The 17903-nt window shown below is 32.9% G+C and overlaps 2 protein-coding genes across 2 annotated transcripts; one reads left to right on the top strand and one right to left on the bottom strand.

The window, feature by feature from the left end:
• Window positions 1-4173: 4173 nt before the first annotated feature.
• On the top strand, window positions 4174-5229 carry LOC141541155 (trace amine-associated receptor 6-like). Its single transcript, XM_074265304.1, has one exon. The coding sequence runs from the start codon at window positions 4174-4176 to the stop codon at window positions 5227-5229; it is 1056 nt and encodes a 351-aa protein (XP_074121405.1).
• Window positions 5230-16653: 11424 nt separating this feature from the next.
• TAAR5 (trace amine associated receptor 5) lies at window positions 16654-17685 on the bottom strand. Its single transcript, XM_074265303.1, has one exon. The coding sequence runs from the start codon at window positions 17683-17685 to the stop codon at window positions 16654-16656; it is 1032 nt and encodes a 343-aa protein (XP_074121404.1).
• Between the last annotated feature and the right edge of the window lie 218 nt (window positions 17686-17903).

The raw sequence follows: 17903 nt of genomic DNA, 5'->3' as shown, positions 1-17903 counted from the left end.
AAATAATAAAACCCAAATTTGGCTTATCATCCAGCAAGTTGAATGCTATAAACTAATAATTTGCAATTTAAATTTATGGAAGTGAATATTTAAAGAAATTACTTTCCTTGCAAATTTAAAGAAAGTTATAGCCAAGACAAATTAGCTATCATGTATGAGAATTATAAGATTGTTAATTAAGTTATTTGGAGTTATTGTCATAATGTTAAAATCTAAAATGTGTAACTGCTGCTTATTCAGAGCAGTTTACTTTAGAATTTGAAGATGTACATCATCCTCAATGATTTGGTCTCTCTACAAAAATATTTTTCCACTTCAGTCCATCATTTTCTCATTTGCCGGTGATCGTCCTAAAGTAAAGGTTTAACCATGTTCCCTCCTTTACTCAATAAACTCTAGGAGCAGGAGTCCTCAAACTATGGCCCAAGGACCAGATGCAGCCCGCTGAGAACATCTATGCATCCTGCCTATGGCAAAATGAGACCGGAAGTGATGTTTGACCTAAACTCAAGTTAGCAAAGCACACTTCTGGCACTGGGCTGAGGTGGCAGAGATAGAGTGTGAGGCGCTCCAACAGTCTGAGGGACAGTGAACTGTCCCCCTATTTAAAAAGTTTGAGGACCACTGCTAGTGATTCCCTATTCTTTCCAGGATTAAATACAAAACCTGCTTTTAGGCATTCAATGCCCTTTATAACCTTGCCTCCCCATACTTTTTTATTTTTTCTCCTTCCCCTTACTTTGTCAGTCTTCTTATATTTTATCCTTCTAACCTTCTAAACCTTCATAAATTCTTCAATCCCATAACCCCTTTGCTATTCTTCAAACCAATCTCCTAACTCTGGTCACTTTCATTGACAATTTAACATGCCTGGAATTCTCTCTCTCCTCATCCCTATTTTTGGATTACCTAGCTTCTTCTAAGTCCCAGATAACATTTAACCTACCACAGGAAGCCTTTCCCAGACGCTTTAATTCTAATATCTTCCTTCTGTGGATTATTTCAAATTTATGTCATATATAGTTTATTTGTACATGGATATTTGTATGTTACCTCCTCTATTAGACTATGAGCTCTTTGAGGGCAATGACTGTCCTGTCTTTATAGTTTCAGAATTTAGTTACAATACCATTCACAAAGTGGAAGCTTAATTAATATTTGACTGATGGACTCAATATATGTTAATCCATCTATTCACTTCATAATTTCCACTCCATCTAAGGAACTGCCCATAATATTCAGTGACAAATATCTGCATTAGATGGATACAGTGTTGAAAAACTGATCAAAGCACTTAATATCTGGCACCCTACAAAGTTTTCTGCAGAATATCTGGGGCTTTCCATAAAAAACACAAATAAAAAATTAAGAGAATGTTTGTAATTTTGTAATGGCATGCATTCAAACACTGTAGTTCCAAAACCTGTCTACACTATCATTTAAAATATCCCAGAATAAGTCTCCTTAAAATCCTTCATCCATATGGGAAGGTTCCAGTGTCACTGATTTTTCAAACATTCTTGAGGGAGAAGAAAAAGAAAAAATGATATTACTTGGTTTAATCTTGTTGCCTTTTGATTAAATTTTATTATAATAAAAGCAAGTGGCTACATGAAAAGTTGAATTAATTGTTTTATTTGGATACTGAAATGAATATGTAAATATACATATGTACACACATGTATAAATACATAATATAATTTGAATATATTCACTGGGTATATACATAGAATTTGAAATAAGATGCTAACAAAATTATCATCCCAGAAGAATGACAAATAAGGAGGAATGCAGAATGAAATGATGGTATGTACCTATTCTGTTCTATCTATTCTGTTCTACTGATAGACTTCTATGTTTCTTAGCCAGTATCAAATTGTTTTGACAATTACAACTTTGTAGATCTGGCATTTTGCTGGATAGGAAATATTGCTAGGTGTCCTTTCCTTTTAAAAAAATATTTCTTTGATATTTTTGACTTTTGTTCTTCTAAATGAATTTTTAAAATTATTTTTTCTGGCTCCATAAAGTAATTTCTTAGTAGTTTGATAAGGCACAGAATAAATTAAGTAATTTAGTATTGTCATTTTTATTATATTGTCTCAACCTACCAATAAATAAGTACAAAAGAAGAAAGGAAAGTGGGGGGAAAAGAAGGAAATTAGTACTTACTAATCATCTACTATGTTCTAGGAATTATTCTAAGTACTTTTATTCTTATTCTCATTTGAGTCTCACAACCACTTTGGGTTATTCCCATTTTACTTTTTTTTTCTTTTTTTTTTGCTGAAGCAATTGGGGTTAAGTGACTTGCCCAGGGTCACACAGCTAGGAAGTGTCACATGTCTGAGACCAGATTTGAACTTAGGTCCTCCTGACTTCAGGGCTGGTGCTCTATGCACCGCACCAACTAGCTGCCCCTTCATTTCACATTTTTCTAGCTAAACCTACTAAAGATACATTTTTAACCCATATTATTGATTTCATTACATTGGAGATTAAGAAGCTTAAGCCCAGGAAACTGAAAAGATTGTCTTGTTTTATTTAGTTAATGTAAATAAGCAAGAAGCATAAGGAGAGAATCATTGAGAACCACTTCTAAGTTCCAGCTAGGTTCCTTTCTAATGAGCAGTTTGTTGAGTCCCTATTGTTGGCAGTTAGTCAATAAGCATTTATTAAACTCCAGGCACTGTGCTAAGTCCTAAATGTTGGACAGAAACTTTGCAAATCTTTGCTTGGATTTGTGATTATACATAAATATTAACATACAGGTATATATGGGTTTTTGGTAGTGTGGTTTTTTTATATGTTTCATTCTTTCTTTGACCAGACCTGTGATTTCATTAACATAGCAAGTTCTATCTCCCAATATAGATCAGTATGTGCTCGACAACTGAGAGTTTTAGAAAGCTGTTGGAGCACTAAATGAAGGGACAATAGGTGTCATATAGTAACTATGAATTCTGATCTTCTTGAGTCTGAGTCTAGCTTCCTATCCTCTAGGATACTATTCCTATATATGAATATAATATGCATGCACAGATATGTACATGCATACAAACATATACATGCACATGTACATAATACATATTGTGCAACAAAATGTCCTTAGGTATATATGTGTGCATATATATATACACATACATGTTTATACTACATTATGCTACTTATAGAACGTGTATTTAACACATTTTATTTATTTATTTATATAACATACATAAATTTGTAGAATTATTAACATGTTGGGATCCATAAAGTGTGCAACAACCTGGTAGCTTTTATTTTGCCCTAAATTATCCATGAAATGGATATATATGTATGCAATGTATATATTATGTAGTCGTTTGTATATAATATGTATAAACATGCATGTATATACATATACATATTTGTATCATAATATATGTAAATTGTATTAACACACACATAGGTACATCATTGTATGCATGTATATATACATGTGTGTATGTTTTATTGTAATATAAACTATAGCTTTATAGGAAATCTTTCAAGATAATTGATTTCTAAAAAAAAGTTTTTCTTCTCAGTTCACACCTTACACTACAGGGACTCTATCTTAAGGGTTTTCAGTAGATGAGATGTCTTTAACAAAGTTTATGAAAGTAAAATGTGCTTTGGGCATTAATATAACCTGACAAAAATAAGAGAGGCCACTCTGATAAAAGGTGATTCAGCAGCAGCATAACCATGTCATATCTCCTTGCTTTTTGACAAAGAAAAGCTGTTCAAGGTACAGAACTAGAAGATAAGAAGAAATGCTGTCATAGGAGCAGGTATGGCATTTCTTCTATTTATGCACATCCAAAGTGGATTGCTCAAATTAACAATTTATCTTATTCTCATTTATTTGCTGAAAACAAAGAAAATATAATTAAAGGTTCTTCTTGTGATTAAACATAAAAATTTGGAGTTGAACAGGAAAATATCACAAAGCATTTGGATGAGGTAATAGGGAGAATTTTTTGGACATAAATTTAATTTAAATTTAATAAAGCTGATAAAATTTAATTTACATTTTAAAAAATTAATTTTAAAAATTAAGAAATAACTGACAAATTTCATTTAAACTTAAATGTAATGTGTCTTTTTGTAGAAGTGAGAATTTTATGGTCATCAAGAACACAGATACTCCAGGTTTCTAAAAGAAGAATTATGAATAGCAGCTCTGAGTTTCAGCCAGCAGCTATACAGCTCTGCTTTGAAAATGTAAATGGATCCTGTATTAAAAATCCCTATTCCCAAGGACCTCGGATTATCCTCTATGCTGTGTTTGGTTCTGGAGCTGTGCTTGCAGTATTTGGAAACCTCCTGGTAATGATTTCTATCTTTCATTTCAAGCAGCTGCATTCTCCAGCCAATTTTCTCATTGCCTCCTTGTCTTGTGCTGACTTTTTAGTGGGAGCCACTGTAATGCCCTTCAGTATGGTGAGATCGGTGGAGAGTTGCTGGTATTTTGGAGAAACTTTCTGTACATTTCATAGCTGTGGTGATACAGCATTTTGTTATGCTTCCCTCTTTCATCTGTGTTTCATCTCCATTGATAGATATATTGCTGTCACTGATCCTCTGATCTATCCAACCAAGTTCACAGCGAATGTTTCTGGGCTATGCATTGCTCTCTCTTGGATTATCCCTATTACTTATAGTGGTTCTGTTTTCTACACAGGTGCCAATGATGATGGATTGGAGGAATTAATAAGTGCTCTTACCTGTGTAGGGACTTGTCAGGTTTATGTAAATCAAAATTGGGTGCTGGTAGATTTTTTGTTGTTCTTCATTCCCACCCTTGTTATTGTCATACTTTACTCTAAGATTTTTCTTGTAGCTAAATTCCAAGCTAGAAAGATTGAAAATACAAGCAGCAAAAAGGAATCTTCATCCTCGGAGAGTTACAAAGCCAGAGTGTCTAAGAGGGAAAGAAAAGCAGCCAAAACCCTGGGTATTGCAGTAATTGCATTTCTGATTTCATGGTTACCCTATTCTATTGATGCATTGATTGATGCATTCTTAGGCTTCATCACCCCTGCCTATATTTATGAAATCCTTTGTTGGTTTGCTTATTATAACTCAGCCATGAACCCCTTAATTTATGCTTTCTTTTACCCATGGTTTAGAAAAGCAATAAAATTGATTGTTACTGGGAAAATCTTACAAGATAGCTCTTCAACCATAAATTTATTTTCTGAGCAAGGCAAAGGATTAGAATAAGGAATTTTATAATATATTCTCATATATTCCCAATTCCCAAATGTATGAACAATTGCTATATAATTATAGAGAGAAAGATATAAGAAAGAAATAATCACTCAAAAGAGGAAAAAAGAAATCATTTTATACTAGGCCGAATCATTGGAGTTAGAGCCTAAGAATATGCGTGTTTCCTGATCACTGCTGCTTATCTTATAGAAGATTAACTAAGGGCCTCATATTCTCTATGAAATTTACCTTGGGGATTGTTCATTTTCTTCCTCCAGACTACTGACATTTTATTTCACACAGTCTGTCCAGTCAAGCTGAACTACTTATTATTTCCCTTACACAAAAATTCCTCTCCTGCCTTTTGTGTTGTTGAATTCACTGCCTACCTATGCCTTTAATGGTTTTCATTCTTAGCTCTGTACCTAGGAATCCTAACCATCACCCTTCAAAACATCAGCTCAACCACCACAGCTACACCTTTATTGAATCTCCAAGTTGTAAATGCCACTCCAGTCCCATCATTTTATCACACACATACACACACACATATCTATACATAATTGTATTGTATACATATATAATATCTATGCATATATATGTGTATATACATCTTATATTAATTTATCTTTGAATATTTTGTATCCTATCATTACCACTACCATTTTCACCTCTGCCTAGAATAGAATAACTAGAAGATAGGTAATTTTTTAAATTTTGTACTTGTATTCACAATACTTAGTATACCTGGCATGTAGATGGTACTTACTGATTAAATGATTCTTTTTCTGTAGCTAAACCTCACTACACTAATCTCTACACTAATCCAAACCTCACTAATAGCTAGTGAAGCTATTTTCCATTTTATTTACTCTAGCACCATTCTCTCTTGTTCTAAGTTTTTTTTTTTCTCATTCCCTGTTTTATGTGAATTATTATAGCATTGTTTTCTCTTTCTCAGGCTCAGCCTTTTGGGGGCTAGCTTTCACTTGATCTGGGTCAGTTTCTGCCAGAACAGTTGGACCATAGTCCAACCAGATTTTCAGCCTTATATCAACTACACACAGACTCCTGGCTATTAATTACATCAGTCTATTGTCTGTCATTCTTCTTATGTGATCTGTTCAGCTTCTCTTTTCAGAATAAAATGATCAATATTTATCTTCAGTACAAGTAAATAACAGCTATTTGGGTGAAATGGTCAAAATAAAAAATACAGATAAATCTGGGACAGAGATTAGTATGGATTACTATGAGACATTTTGAAGATATGCAATTTGTTTTGTCATTTCAGTCATCCAGTAAGTAAATATTTTTTTTACCTCCTGGAATTAAAGTGTGGATTATCAATTATTTGACATATCTGTTTTTGATGAGTCTTTGATCCTTTTTACTAGTTTATTTTGTCAAAATTGTCTTTAATATGTTTCTATAGACTTCCCTTTTCATATAATAAAAAGAATATCCAACTCTATTCTGAGGTGTTTCATTTAACATTTGACATCATTTTTATTACTTTATAATAGTAATTATAAAGCATTCAATAAATTCAGGTAACAAATAGTAGGCATTCCTGGGTTAGATAATAGCACAATAGAAAATACATATAATTATAAGGAATTTTCTTTTCAGAAGATGTATAAAGTAAATGTCAATAAGAAGGAACAAACAAGGAACAGTAGGAGACCTAAACATAGAGACAGCAAACCTCAGTATGATTTCTGGCTCTGTGACTTGCTATCTTCATTAACTTGAACAAATCATTTAACCTTTTCTGAGCCACATTTTCTTCATCTGTAAAATGTAAAAATAGAGCTAAGTAACATCTAAGATCACTTTCAGCTCTAAATCTATGATGTTGTGAACTTTTTTCTTTGTTTCTAGTATTTTATTTTTCGGAATATATGCAAAGATAATTTTCAACATTCACCTTTGCAAAACCTTGTGTTTCAAATTTTTCTTCCTTGCTCTCCCTTCCCAGTCTCCAAGACAGCAAACAATCCAATATAGTTTAAACATGTGCAATTCTTCTAAACATATTTCCATATTTGTCATGCTTCATAAAGAAAAATTGTATCGGTGGCAGCTAGATGGCTCAATGGATAGAGTACCAGCCCTAAAGTAAGGAGGACCTGAGTTCAAATCTAGCTTCAGACACTTAACACTTCCTGATGTGTGACCCTAGGCAAGTCACTTAACTCCAGTTACCTGGGGGGTGGGGGGGAGGAGGGGGAAGAAAAGAAAAGAAAAAAAAAAAAAATACTACCAAAATGAAAAAAAAGAAAAATTATATCAAAGGGGGGAAAATGAGAAAGAAAAAGAAAGCAAGCAAATAAACAACAATTAAAAGGTGAAAATACTATACTTTGATCCACATACAATCTCCATAATTCTCTCTCTGGATACAGATGACACTTTCTATCACAAGTCTATTGGAATTGCCTCAAATCGCCTCATTGTTAAAAAGAGCAAAGTGTACTTGTGAAAAATTTAACAGAAAAATTATTACATGGTTAGCATACAAGATAGGCATTTAAGTCCCTCCACAATCTGGACATTACCTATATCTTCATATTTTCAACTATTGCCCTAAATAAACTTCTACCATTAAACTAAACTTCTAATATGTTCCTGAAACATCATATGTATTTCTATATCTTCAGGTTTACTCAATCTTTCCTTTTGTTTAGGATTTTTTTTTTCCTTTCCCTTCCCAACTTTCATTTCAGTTTCAACTGAAATCCTATCTGATACCTCTATCAACCTCTACTTGGAGCTTTTGGGAATCAAAGACTGTCAAGAGACAGTAATAAACAGCTTAAAAGTGTAGCAATAGCAAGTAACTTCCCCAAAATCAAATGAATAAAAATGGAAGATCTAGGGATGAATCCAGGTTTTCTAATGCCAAAGTTATTATTTATTTCACCATATTTTGCTTGGAAGCAGAGTTATAGATTTACCCTTCCCTATTCAAGGATTCCTTCATACAAGATTCTGTAAAAAGTATTTACCCTCTGCTTATACCTCCCCTGCATCCAGGAATTTTCCAGAGGTAACCTAGTCCACTTTGGATGGTTCTGATAGTTAGAAAGCTTTAGTAAGCATTTATGTATTGCTTCAAAATTTGCAAAGTTCTTTACAAATACTATCTCATTTGATCCTTATAGCAACCTTAGGAAGTATTTTTAGAAAGAGGAAATTTGGAAAGATTGAAAAGGAAAGTAAGTGATTTGCCTAGGATCATGCAACTAGTAAGTATCTAAAGCTGTATTTGAACTCAGGTCTCCCTAGCTCCAGAATTAGTATTCTTCTCTAGCTAGCTTTTATGTAGTACTTTAAGCCTCATAAAGTCCTTTACATAGATTATTTCATTTTACATTCCCAACATCCCTAGAATGTAATTGTTATTTTTATTGTCATTTTATAAATAAGGAAAGTGAGGCTAAGTGATTTGTCCAGGGTTACATTGATATTAAATGACTGAGGCTACATTTGAATTCAGGTCTTTCTAGCTCCAAGTCTAATTTTCTATCTATTGCACCACCTAATCTTACCCTAGTATTGAAACAAAATGTGTCTCTGAATTTTTACCCATTGTTTCTAATATTTGACTCAATTCAAGCAGAAGAAATTTAACTCCTTTTTCATATGGCAGCCTTTTTGTTACAAAATAACCCCCACCCCACCCCAAAATTTCTACCTCAATACAATACATACATCTTGCTTTTAACAAAACTATTTTGAAGAGAAAATTAGAATAATAGCTATCATTCAAATGGTATTTTAAGATTTGTAAAGCACTTTATATATATTAGCTCATTTGATCCTCACAACTACCCTGGCAGGTACATGCTGTTATTATCCCCATTTTACAGATGAGGAGACTATAGAAAGGAAGGTTAAACTGACTTTCCCAGGTCATACAGCTAATAAGTTTCTGAGGCAGGATCTGAACTCAGATATTCCTGACTCCAAGTCTAATACCATCTGATAGCCTTTAATTATATTCAGTTTTAATGCCAAGTATTGAGCTGTCAGTTATACAGAATGAAATCCTAAACTGGCAATAAAAACTGGCTCAATAACACACCTCACCCCTGTTCTTAAAGCATTGTTTAAATCCTCTACTCATTCTGTTGTTATATGTCACTCACTTCTGTAGTCATATTCTAAATGTAGACAAATTATACCTTAATAAGTAAAAGATTCTGTTTGGCTAGTTCATCATTATTAAGTCTTCTACATATCATAATATATAAAAATAACTTCTTTGAACATAAAAGATAGGATTTTTTTTTTTGCATAAAGATCCTACAAAAGTAAAGATGAAAAGAGCAAAATTCTCCTCGGTACCTCTTTTGCTTGGTACCTTAATTCTTATTTCTCTTTAACATTTTTTGAGAAGTCTATACCTTTACAATATCAAATCCAATCAAACCCAATACTTGATAATCTTAATTCTTCCCTTTCTTTCATCTCCCTTCCAGGTTAGTCATTTGGTTTCCCCCATATAAACCATATCCTTTCCTCATTTTGTGTCTAAACTAATACTGTTGTATTCTGAACCCAGCTTCCATCACTTTGTAACCCATATAAATTCTATCCATTCATTAAGGCCCAATTCAATTATTCTCTTCTCTATAAAGAATTTCCTGGCAACTCCTTATCTTTCCTTTTTCTGAATTCCTAATATACATCTAGAAATTATCATATAATATAATAATATTTTTCTCTAACTACTTAGTTGTGTTCATCTTAGTTCCATGTAGGTTGAAACCTTGTTTAACTCTTCTTTGGGGAATACTACATTGCACAGTACAGTATAGCCTGATAGAATCTTAGCAGCACTGGATTTTTTAAAAATATTTAGACATCAAAAGAGTTAAGGTCCAGTTTTGAACTTACCATATTCTAGCTGTGTTGCTTTAGATAAATATAAGATTCTTTTGAATCTTTTCCTATGTAAGAGGATAATCATACTTAAATTTTTTAAAAGGTAGTTTGGGAGGGATACCATAGCATCTGAACATGATGGTCTCAACTTTATTTGTAAGAAAATTAGAGTTAAGTGACTTGCTCAGGATCATTTAGCTAGTAACAATCAAGAATCTGAAGGCTGGATTTGAACTCAGGTCTTCTGACTCCAGGGCCAGTGTTTTATTTACTAATCCACCTAGTTGCCCCTTTTTTTTTAGACTTTAATCTTTTTATTTCATTCCAAAACTTGTATATTCACTATATTGAATACATTTCCCTTCAACATGAAATTTTTCTTTTTTCCTAAAGGTTATTCCAAACTTCTTAAATTTAGAAAGTTATTTTTTTCCAGCATGGATTTTAATATTTCTTAAAATCTCTACATCATTTGGAAGCTTTCCCACATTTGTTACACTTAAAAACATTTCTCTTAAGTATAAGTTTTCAGTAAGGTTTCCCTTCTAACCAAAGGCCAAGCCATATTTATTGGGTTTCTTGTTAATATAATTTCTATTATTTTTTGCAATGAAAATTTTCCTCATTTCATGTTTAATGGGTATTTATGAACTATGAATTCTATTATATATAAAAAATTTATTTGTCTAGGCTGTTCCACTTTCATTACACTCAAAGTGTTTCTGTCCAATATAAATTTTCTTGTGTGTATTAAAATTTCCTTTGTACCTAAAGACTTTTCCATATTCCCTACATATTTACATATTCCTCAGTATGGATTCTTCTATGTATTTCAAGATTTCCCTTCTGGCTAAAGGCTTTGTTTGCCATGTGACATTTATTGGGTTTCTCTCTAGCATGAATATCTCATATTATGTAAGAGATGAACCACTTAAAAACTTCTCTATATTTATATTTCTCTTCAGTATGACTCTTTTGATATCATAAAAAAAAAACCTTATCTATCTATCTATACCTGAGCCTTTCCTACATTCATTGCATTCAAAATGTTTCTCTCCAGATTGTGTTTGAAAGCAGCCAATCATGCTGAAGGCTTCCCCACTTTCATTACATTTATAAAGTTTCTCTCCAAGACGAATTGTTTAATGTTGATATAAGTGGTATTTACTGCTGAAGATTTTCCCATATTCATTACATCCAATCTTATGTTTCTACAGCTGTGCCTTCTACCTACTTGAAAGCTTGCACTCATTCCCACACATTCCATTTCTAGGTTTGGGTTTTTTTTTCAATATTAAGTATTATGTATATTAAGGTATATCTTGTTCCTGAAGGCTTTCCCACATTCATTACATTAAAGGGCTTCTCTTCATTTTAAATTATTTTATGAATTTCAAGGTATGTCTTTTATTTGAAGGCTTTCTTATATTCTCTACATTTATGTTGCTTCTCCCTCACATGAATTTTCAGTTGTTACATAAAGAGTAGTTCCTAAAAGCTTTCTTTTTCCCAAGGGCTTTTCTCCAGTATGAATTACCTTATGTCTAAAAAGATATACCTCTTTGATGAAGGCTTTCCCACATTCCTTATATACAAAGGGCTTCTTTCCATGTTCATGGAGGCTTGCATGCCAGATTAAGGTTTTTCACATGTATTACATTTATATAATTCCAGTCATTCATGAGCTATATGATGTTCAGTTAGACTTCATTTATTACTAACAGCTTTAACACTTTTTATTATATTCAAATGATTTCTTTCTAGTATGAATTATTTGATGCTGAGATAGGCTATGATTATTGCCAAGAGCTTTCCCACATTCTTTACATCCAAAGCTTTTCTCTACAATATGAATTATCTTGTTTTTCAGTATTTCTTCTATTTGCAGGCTTTTCCATAGTCATTACATTTGTGAAAGGTTTCTCCTAAATTTTTTTTTGGTATACAGTAGGGCATGAATTGTTGCTGAAATATTTGTTATTTTGCTTAGACTTAAGGTCTTTTTGTAGTATATATAATCTATGGTTTTAATGATAAATAAAGGGTTTCCTATAAATATCATACTCAAGAAGTTTCTTCCCTAGGGAGAGTCTATGTTGAAATTAAGTCTAAACATGCTCTAACATTGTTTCTAAGCATATCATATTTATGCAGATATTTTCCTATAATAACTTTCTGTTGTGGAATGAGGTTTGACCCTGGATTGACCTTTTCATATATATTATATTCATTAGTATTTAACTCATTAAAATATTCCTTTGAATGACTTGTAATTGTCTGGACAATCTATCTTGGCTGTTGTTTTGCCTCTCTAATTTGCTATCAGAATCCCAAGCTTCTTCCAATATATAATCCAAAGGACCATCCTTTTTGAATTTTTCCTTGGATGATTCTCCCATAGAATTAATAATGTTTATTACCCTAAAAGCACTGGCTAAGTGCTAAACACTACAATGAATGCTCAAAATACAAAGATAGGCTAATAAAGCGATAGTGCAGAATAAGTCTTTTAAGAATTAAAGGACTCTGATGTTCTTGATTCTTAAGATTCCATCCTTATGCAAATATAGTTTCATCTTGAGGATTTGATTAGTATATATCTGGCTTATTGTTTCTTTGCTTGATGATTGGGGTGTTGAAGGAGTCTATAAAAAGTTCCACACCCATGAATCCTGTAAAGGAACGGGTGGAAATGTCTTCTTATAGTTCTTTTTGAAGACACAGGTTGTGGGGGATTTTTTTTTTTTTTGGCTAACAAATTTTCAACACAATTTTATGGTGGTTGTTGGTATATACATTGATTGTATTGCTTTCCTGGCTCTGCTTACTTTCCTTTTCAATAATTTATGAAAATCTTCATGATTGATTTTATTTTTTAAAAATTCAATGCATTTTTCATATATGTTTATTATCTATTACCTAAAGTGACCCCTGGCTATTAAATAAATAAAATTATCATAAATATTCACAGGTGAACAATGCAAATTTCTACACATTGACCAGGTCCAAAATTTGTGCAAATATATTCCCTGATGACCATCACCAGGTTTATTCATTGACAGTTAAGACAGGTCTCCATGTGCTATAACTTGGGGGAATAACAGAGAAGACACTCTTCTCTAAAATACCCAAACTCTGCACTCTCCTTAAAACATTTGAATATATATATAGTCTGAAAAAAAAATGTTATTTATTCACAGATTAAAAGAGCTGGAAGAGATCTTGCTGATCATCTAATCCGACTAGCCCCAAGATCATAGAAATTTTTAGTGAAAAAGGAAATTCAGGCTAATGTATTTTTTTCTAAATAAAATTGCATTTTAAAAAATGATAATACTCTTTTTTTCCCTTTACTGCCTCCTGCAATCCCACTGGAGGAAAAAAATGAAAAAATGAAAACTTTATAGCAAATATGCAGTCAAGCAAAACACTAACCATGATAAATATATATATGCTTTCATTTTTTATCATGAATCCATCACTTTTCCATCAGGAGATGAGTAGCAGGCTACTCCTTTGGAGTCACTGTTAATCATTGAATTGGTCAGAGTACTTATGGCTTTCAAAGTTTTTTGTTTTTATACTGCTGATCTTATATAAATTGTACATCTGATTCTGCTCACTTAACTCTATCAGTTAATTGGAGTCTTTTCAGATTTCTCTGAAATCAATCCTTTCAACATTATGTATACCCCAAGAGCATGCTATTACATTCATATGCCATAATTTTTTCATGATGCAGAATCACTGAGTTGGGGGCAGGTAGATTTGAATAGATAACTCAAATTGCACTACAAATCTGGGTATAACATAGTTGTCACATAAAGAGGAGCCCCTACCTAATTAATTCATTGTTAATAAATATATAAGTAATAATAATCTCAACAAAATTAACAAATAAGCAAATCAAAATTTTAAAAATAAAACCCCAAATCCCAAACTATATGTGTTAAGAAGAATATAATCATTTATATAATAAAATATCTTACTTTTCTTTATTTCTTTTTAGATATATTTTGTATCTATGTATTTATAATATTTTTGCTGTGAGTTTTACAAGTTGTGAAATTATTTTTTCCTGTATAACATTTTGATCATCTTTCCATATTTCCTACTTGTAATATTTAAGGCATAGCAATAATTCTATTCATCAACAATATAGTACAATTAAACCATCTATTCTTTATTTGTATAATGTGTTTTTTCCAAACTCTTGTTCTCATAAAGTTGCTACGAATAAATTTTTCATACATTTTTCTTCTCATTTAATATCCTTTATATTTAGCTTTAGTAAAAATGATGCTGAGATTATACTTTGTCACATATTGCCAGATTGCTCCACAAAAAGATTATATCAATTATTCTACCAACAGTATAACTACATGTTCCCTTTCCCCATAGCCTTCCCAAGAATCATCTTTGTCACTTTAAATTATAATTGCTATTTGAGTGTATATAATCTTGTGCCCCAAAACATGAATTTTCCTTTATCTGAGAATGAGTTTGAAAAATAAGTAAGGGACTATCAAAAGTAGATAACTTTATAATTATCAAAATATCAGAAACTCCCAAGGATTACCCTCTTCACATCATCAATTCTTTTATAATGCATAGTCTCTCAGCATCACATAGCAAGGATATATAATAACATTTATACAGCATTTAAAAGTTTGTGAAGAATTGTAGAAACATTATCATATTTTATCTTCACAATAACTCTGGGAGGTAGGAATTATATGCAAAAAGATGATAAATTAACCCATGAAAAAATGATGAAATCACTAAGCAAAGTAGCATAAAGGGAAAAAAGAAGCCTCAGGACAAAACTTTGGGGCACATACACAGTTAGTAGTTATGACCTTGAAAAAGGATTAGCAAAGGAATCTGAGAAGGTATGGATCAGAAGGAATGAGAACTAGATGAAATTAGTATCACAAAAGCATAGAGAAGAGAAAAGACCTCGGAAAAGAGGGTGATCAAAAGTTTCCAAGGCTGCTGAAAAAAGATGAAGATTGTTTAAAAAAAAAAAGTATATTTGACAAACAACAAACCCTTTTTTTAAAATCCCATTTAACTATAAATCTGTGATCTTGGTGTACCAAAATCTTATTCATGATGTACAAAACTTAATTTAAAAAAAAAGCAAAAACAAAAGTTAGAATGGGAAGAATAGAATCTCTCAAACCTGAAACAAGGTTAAAAAAAAAAAAAAGTTAGGAATCAGAAAAAATAAACATAATCTTCATTTACCTAAAAAGTCATGAGAAATGTGTGTGTGTGTGTGTGTGTGTGTGTGTGTGTGTGTGTAGGTATGAATTTTAAATAGGAAGTACCATTTTTTAATTCCCCAATGAAGAGGAAGGTTTGTTTAATTTTGAACAGAAATGTGATTTTAATGCTTGGGATTATAAGGGGGATTGCCAAATTGTGTAATAGTGTTGTTTTTTTTCCTTTGTTAGACAAATTGTAAAATGAAAGTTTAAAGAAAAAAACAAAATTTAAACTGACAATGTGACTAAAAATTGGTTATATAAAATGTCTTACCTGCTTTCCAGTTTAATTAATAATCTTGTAATTAATAAAAAGATGGAGTGTCTTTAAAAATTGGGAAGTACCTACTTAATTAGAGAAATTGCCTGATGGTGAGAAGAAAATGTAGGAAGAAGCTGACTTTTACTCCAAAATCATTGGTTTTAACAATCATACTGGGTTCCTACTAAATAGAAAAAGATGAGTTTTAAAATGAATATTTTAGAAAAGAGGCATACAAAAAACTTGAGTAAAGAAATTAGACTATAAAGCACTAGAGTGCCTACAGAAAACCTCATCAATTTAGAATCATAGCTATTGAGAGCTGTTGCCTCCTCCATAATGTCTCACAAACCTTTTCTCACCTCACCAGCCTACCAAGTAAAAGTGACATTCTCTTTTCTTATTCAAATTTCTCAAAACATTTTGGTTTATATTTCTTCTTTTCACTTTTTTTTCAAGTCTTTCCCCCATATTGGATTAAAAGTTCCTTAAGAACAAGATCTGTGTCTTATTTATTTTTGTGTTCCTGGGACCTAGCACATTACTTTCCATGTGTTAGAAGGTTAAATATTTCATTAAAAAAATTAAATTGGAATAGTATTTCATTGTCTAGTGAGAAATTATGAGCAGAAAGATAAATCAGCTTGTTCAAAGTGACACAGTTCTTGGCAAAACCAGGCCTAGAAGGAGGTTTCCTGACTTCCAGTCAATGAATGATTTTTATTATCATACACCAGATCTTTGAAAAGGAGAGAGAAAAAAAAAGTCAGATGATCAATTCTCTGTTTATTTTGTCTAGTTGACATTCTAATAACATAACCTTTTTTTCCACCTTTTTTACCTTCACTCTTGCAGAAATTTTATGGAAGGAAAATGAAAGCTAACCTTGTCTCTAATTTCAGAATCTTTCTTTCCCTGTTCCCAGTTCCAAAATTCTCTCTTCTAGTCATAAATGTTCTGTGACTCTCTTTTACCAATATATGACCTGATCCCTCTTTTAGGGAAGATTGGTCAGTCTTGGTACAAATCAATAGTAGGAGTTCTAGGGGAAAAGACCTCCCTACTGAGAACAAGTTTTATAGCTTTCCTGAACCACCTATAGGAAAAGACATAGATTAAAGGATTGCATGCTGAGTTGAAGTAAGCAAACCAGATGAAAATATCAAAGACTAGAGGTGGGGTGATGAAGTTGAGAAGGCTGTCAACCAATGTATCAATGGTAAATGGCAGCCAACATAGGAGGTAAATGCCCACTGCTATCCCCAGAGTCTTTGCTGCTTTCCTCTCTCTCTTAGAGGCTCCAGTCTGACCTGAAGAGGTACCTGCACCCTTGCTCATGCTGCTGATCTGCTTGGCCTGCCTGTTGGCCACAATGAAGATCTTCACATACAGACTAATCATAATGACACAAGGAAAGAAGAACACAGGGAAGTTCAACCAGCCCCAGAATTTATTGAACAGAAGCTGACAGCTGCCCACACACGGCATCTCATCCAATAACATGCTCAGTCCTTCCTCCACCACATCGCTGTAGAGGAAGAAGGCAGTATATGCTGCAGGAAGCCCCCAGCCCACCACTATGTATCTGAATGCCACCTTGACAGTGAACTTGGTAGGATAAAGCAGGGGGTCACAGATAGCACAATGGCGATCAATGGAAATAAAACACAGGTGGAAAATGGAGGTAAGGCAGAATAGAGTGTCAAGGTATGTGTGCAGCCTACAGAGGAAATCCCCAAAGAACCAGCAGCTTTCTACGGAACGAACTGTACTGAATGGAAGCACTAGGAGCCCAAGAAACATGTCAGCCAGTGCTAGGGAGAGCAGCAAGAAATTGGTAGGAGTATGGAGAGCTTTAAAATAGGACACAGAAAACACCACAAGCAGGTTCCCCAGGACGGTAATCAACATACCTATGGCACAGGCCAGGTATATGATCAGCTGGACGCCCAGAGGATGCAGGGTTCGAGGACAAGACCCGTTCACTTGATAGCATAAAGTTACGGACTGATCTTCAGAACCAAGTTCCTGGAGAGCTCCCATTTTTGACTTCTCGGTTGTCTCGGAACTGGAAAATCCAGTCTTCTGCTTTGTCTATAAAGAAAACCAGAGAAAGGAACTAGCCTCTTTGGTGCCCAAAAAGGCCTCCTCCTAAAACTGAATGATTATTTGAATAACAAAGGTTTCTAGGAGTTGAAAAAGCTTTTTACTTCGTTTTAAAGGGCCGAGAAAGTACTTGGGGTTGAAATGCATTTACCCAG

Source organism: Sminthopsis crassicaudata, chromosome 4 (genome assembly GCF_048593235.1).
Source record: "Sminthopsis crassicaudata isolate SCR6 chromosome 4, ASM4859323v1, whole genome shotgun sequence".
Taxonomy (NCBI): Eukaryota; Metazoa; Chordata; class Mammalia; order Dasyuromorphia; family Dasyuridae; genus Sminthopsis; species Sminthopsis crassicaudata.
The sequence above is the reverse complement of the archived record's forward strand: the minus strand, read 5'-3'. Positions and strand labels throughout refer to the sequence as shown.

Coding starts and splice junctions, on each gene's coding strand:
- TAAR5 (XM_074265303.1), bottom strand. CDS start 17,685: ATGGGAGCTCTCCAGGAACTTGGTTCTGAAGATCAGTCCGTAACTTTA.
- LOC141541155 (XM_074265304.1), top strand. CDS start 4,174: ATGAATAGCAGCTCTGAGTTTCAGCCAGCAGCTATACAGCTCTGCTTT.